The sequence below is a fragment of the Penaeus vannamei genome, chromosome 19 (assembly GCF_042767895.1).
Source record: "Penaeus vannamei isolate JL-2024 chromosome 19, ASM4276789v1, whole genome shotgun sequence".
Classification (NCBI taxonomy): Eukaryota; Metazoa; Arthropoda; class Malacostraca; order Decapoda; family Penaeidae; genus Penaeus; species Penaeus vannamei.
The window spans coordinates 23,141,132-23,146,131 of record NC_091567.1 but is presented as its reverse complement, the minus strand read 5'-3'; the positions used below and the strand labels follow the sequence as shown (position 1 = coordinate 23,146,131).

At 28.1% G+C, this 5,000-nt stretch overlaps 1 protein-coding gene across 2 annotated transcripts in view; it reads right to left on the bottom strand.

The window, feature by feature from the left end:
* LOC138865045 (uncharacterized) overlaps nucleotides 1–5,000 on the bottom strand; it is an 88,493-nt gene that overhangs the window by 1,427 nt on the left and 82,066 nt on the right. For both annotated transcript variants that reach the window (XM_070134104.1, XM_070134105.1), the window contains exons 7-9: nucleotides 4,685–4,755; nucleotides 3,800–3,876; nucleotides 2,849–2,889 (exon numbers count right to left, since the gene is read on the bottom strand). In XM_070134104.1, coding sequence (XP_069990205.1) covers nucleotides 2,849–2,889; nucleotides 3,800–3,876; nucleotides 4,685–4,755 — 189 coding nt within the window. The remainder of the gene's footprint in view (nucleotides 1–2,848; nucleotides 2,890–3,799; nucleotides 3,877–4,684; nucleotides 4,756–5,000) is intronic.

The following is a 5,000-nucleotide window of genomic DNA, read 5'->3' as shown; positions in this document are numbered from 1 at the left end:
AGCTTCTGCTGCAGACACTTACGGGTATCGTTGGTATTGGCTTTTTCAACATTCTTTGCTGTTATCATCATTATCTTTATCATTATTGCTATGATTGTTATTGTTATTATCATTGCTGTTATCATCATTATCATTATTATCATCATTACTATTATCATTATTATCATAATTATTACTATATTTACTATTATCATTATTCTATTATCATCATTATTGTCATCATTATCATTATCATTATTACGGTTATTATAACTATTACTTTCATTATCATTGTTATCAATATTATCATTATTACTACCATTACTATAATTCATATCATTATCATCAATGTTCTAATTTTGATTATCATTATTATCGTTATGATTATTGTTATCGCAATTATTATCATCATTTTTATTATTATTATCATTATCAGTATTATTTTAATCCTTATCATTATTATTATTATATTCTTATTATTTCTGTTTATTATTATAACTATTTATTATTATCATTATTTTCAGTATTAATACTATTATCACTACCATTATTTTTATTGTTATTATCATTATTATCATCATTATCATTATTATTATCATCGTCATAATTACCATTATCATTGTTATTATCATTACCATTACATCATTATTACAGTTATTATCATTATTAAGGATTGTTAGCATTATAATTATCATTATTATATTTCTCATAATTATAATTGTTGCTGTTGTTATTATCATCTTTATTATCGTTTTTAGTATCAGTATTATTACTAAAGCTATCATTATCATTATCATCATAATTGTTATTATTATAATTATTAATATTATTGTTATTATCAATATCATTATTATTAATACTACTATTATCATTGTAATTATTGTTATTGTTGTTATCATTATCATCATTATTGATATTACTGTTACTATCATTAGTATCAGTATAACATTATTATTGTTATTGTTATTGTTGCTGACAGCATTAATATCATCACCATTACTATTATTATGATTATCATAATCAACACTCTTACCATTAATATCATCATCATCGTCGTCGTCGTAGTCTTCATTATCATTAAGCACCAATATCATAATGATCATCATTGTCATTCTTATTTTAACCATAGTTTTTATTATCACTATTGTTATTATTGTTATTTGCATTATCATATTATCACTGTTATCATAGTTATTACTATCATTTCTAGTATCATTATTCCTATAATCATCAACATCATTATTGTTGTTGTTTTTGACGCTAGCATTATCATAATTATATTTATCATTATCATTTTCGTTATCATCAATATTATAGTAATGATTATTGCCATTATCATTATCATTGATGTTCATATTTCTTTATGTTGATATTGCTCTTATAATTAACATTATTACTATCACTATTATTATCATTACCATCATTGTTGTTATCATAAGTATCATTATCATCACTATTATAATTATCATTACTATTATAATTATCATCACTATTAATATTATCAGCAGTAGGAGCATCACATCATCACCATCCTTATTTTCAGTAAGCATCAGTGTCATCAAAATTATCATTATTATTACAATTGTTATGATTATCATTATCATCTTTATTGTGATTACCAAAATTACCATTATTGTAACTATTGCCATCTGCATTATTTTCATTATCACTATTATCATTGATATGATCATTATTATTTTTATTGTCTTTGTTGTTGTTGTTATCAATTATAAAAATAATAATAATAATAATAATAATAATAATAGTAATCATAATAATAACAATGGAAATAGCAATAGTAATAATGATAATAACAATGATAATAACAATAGTAATAATGATAATAATAACGTTAGTAATGATGATGATGATTATGATAAAAATGGCGGTAATAATGATAATTATCATTATAATCATAACATTATTATATTAGTGCTACTATTACAAGTACCATTATCATACCTACAATCATTATATTATGATCATTATTTTATCATTATATGATTATTATCATTATCTTTCTGTTCGATGTTATCATTTTTATTATCACCATTATCATGATTTTCAGTTCTATTACTGCTACTACTATTATCATCATCATTATTACTATCATTTTCCTTGTTATCATTATCAAAATTGGTATTCTTACAATTATTCTTGTTATTATTATCATCATTTTCATTTTCTTTATCATAATTATTTTTTATCATTATCGTTATTGGCATTGTTATTATTATCATCATTTCGTTTATTATTACTATCATTATAACTATTATCATTACTACTATTATTATCACTGTTGTTATTACTATTATCATCATTATCATTATTGTTATTAACATCATTACTACTGCTACTACTGTTGCTATAATCATTTTCCCCATTATGTTTGCATTGTTATTACTATTAGTCTTTCCCTCGACATAAAGTCATTACCATACACCATAGCATGATTATAAAACTGACATCAAAATATAGCTGGGTCAGTGGAGCTATTGAAAATTGTCATAAAAAGAGCCATATCATTTTTTCATATCAGCCAATGTACATGACACATAACGAAACTTTGATGATATTGACTTTAATAATCAACCACTTTTAATCGCCATAAAAGAGTAATAAAATCAAATACGTCATCTTGATTTATATTACGTGAATGTCAAACACTCCAGAAAAGCTTGAATAAGCCTGTCGATGAATTTCAAAATTCCTGACATAATGTTGCATTACGGCTTCAAGAATTGATATGATGGTTAATATTGAAGTATTCATGTTTCATATTTTTATATACATTCTCCTTTTAGTTTATCATCGATATTTCCCTCACACTTCCTTCGCATTCATTCATTCATTTCATTCATATACGTACGTAGGGCTGGCGGAAGAGCGCTGGTCTCCGCGCGCTCGGATCTGCACGGAAGAAAACACTGTCAGATGGACGGAACAGACGGAGGGCTTCCTCCTTATGGTTGCACACAAATGTAGGTGTGTGGGTATATATATATACATATATATATATATATATATATATATATATATATATATATATATATATATATATATATATATATATATATATATATATATATATGTATGTATGTATATACATATTACTGTGCATGTGTGTGCATATATATATATATATATATATATATATATATATATATATATATATATATATATATATATATATATATATATATATATATATATATGTATATATATATATATATATATATATATATAGAGAGAGAGAGAGAGAGAGAGAGAGAGAGAGAGAGAGAGAGAGAGAGAGAGAGAGAGAGAGATGCATGTGTGTATGTGTATTTATGTATATATGTATACATATATGTGTATCTATTTATCTATCTATATGATATATTTCTACACACACTCAGGCACACACATACACACACACACACATAGGTAATGTCCCTCTTTCATTAACGTCTACTAGGCAAGCAATTAAACCTGGCGTGCTCTGCACCGGAAACCATCCTTCAGCGTTTTGCGCATTTCCATTCCGTGCCAGATGTTGTTTATATCTGCGGCCACAATTTGCAGCCATATGAGCTTCCTTAACTGTATAATGTATCTTGATTATATCGTGCATTACGGTCTTATTAAGAACGTTTATCAAATGCCATACCATCGCCATAAAGTGCATGTTAATCACGGAGTGTAACTAAACAACGTACTGTGGCACGATACGTTCTCCTCTAGCATGCAACGTTTAAAGAAGATGAACGTTTTTAAATTGACTCGTATCGCGGTAAGCTTTGCACCGTGTGATGTATCTGACACATGAGGCGCACTGTACCTTGGAGCGCGCCCGGGGAGTCAACATGGTACCATCCACTGCAAAGGGCGCCGTGCACACAGCAGGGAGGAACGAATCTGCAATTGCAACGGTAAAAAGAGTACAGGTCACGCTGGGAAAAGCAGTGAGATTAAGGTTAGATCGAAGCACAAAAGTGCGAGTTTAGAATAAGGTTCAAAACAAAGCAAAACAACTGAAAGCATTGCCAAACAAACGACAGTTATGGAAATGTATGAATAATCTTATTTGATATAAAAATTCTTCACTCACTGGATCCACAGGGAGAGTTTTTGTCAGTCGGGACAGGGTGAGACTACAATGATAGTCAACATAGCGGGTAAAGAGAGTCAGGTAAGTGAGTGCGCACAACACAAGTCCGGCACAACAGCTAAATTGCACACAGGCTGCTCATATGTTACCTTCAGAATAGGCCATAATCTTCCCGTAAGGAATGAGGCGTTACCCGAAGTAACCAAGAATTACCAGGAGATTTAACAAATTTCTTGACGTTGATTGGAAAATACTGCGATAATCACAAACTACGGAAAGTAATCATGGATTCCCCTAAAGTATAAGGAAGAAAAAATGCAACAAGAAACCCAGGTTCATAGGGAGCAGGTTAATGTGGAATTGATGTGTTTATGAATGATACTAAAATTATAAAATATTATAAAGCCACTAAATACACACATATAAGAAATATTTCCCCTCATTCCTCACATACGCCAACCAACCAAAAATAACAACACAATAAAAGTAAAAATCCGAACAACAAGTCCGCATTAAAAAATATAATAAATAAATAGAAAAAAAATAAAAAATAAAATCTACAGCATAACTAATGCTGAAGTGAACAATAATAACAACTATGAGCATTATACTAACCAGGATGCAGAGTATGATGTTGCTGCATCTGCCTCGCCTCGTCTCTCCACGCCTCCAGTCCGTCCGCGCTTCTGTGGGCGAGGTGGAGGTCATAGGTCATAATTATGATAATGAAGGTAATGATATTAATGATGATGATGATAATCTTGATAATAATGATCAATGAAGATAATGTTGATCATAATAGTAATGATGATGATAATAACAACTATGAGCATTATACTAACCAATTACAATTATATAAATTATAATAGATATAACTATGATGATAATAGAAATAATATAAGGATAGTAATCATTATACTAATAACAATAA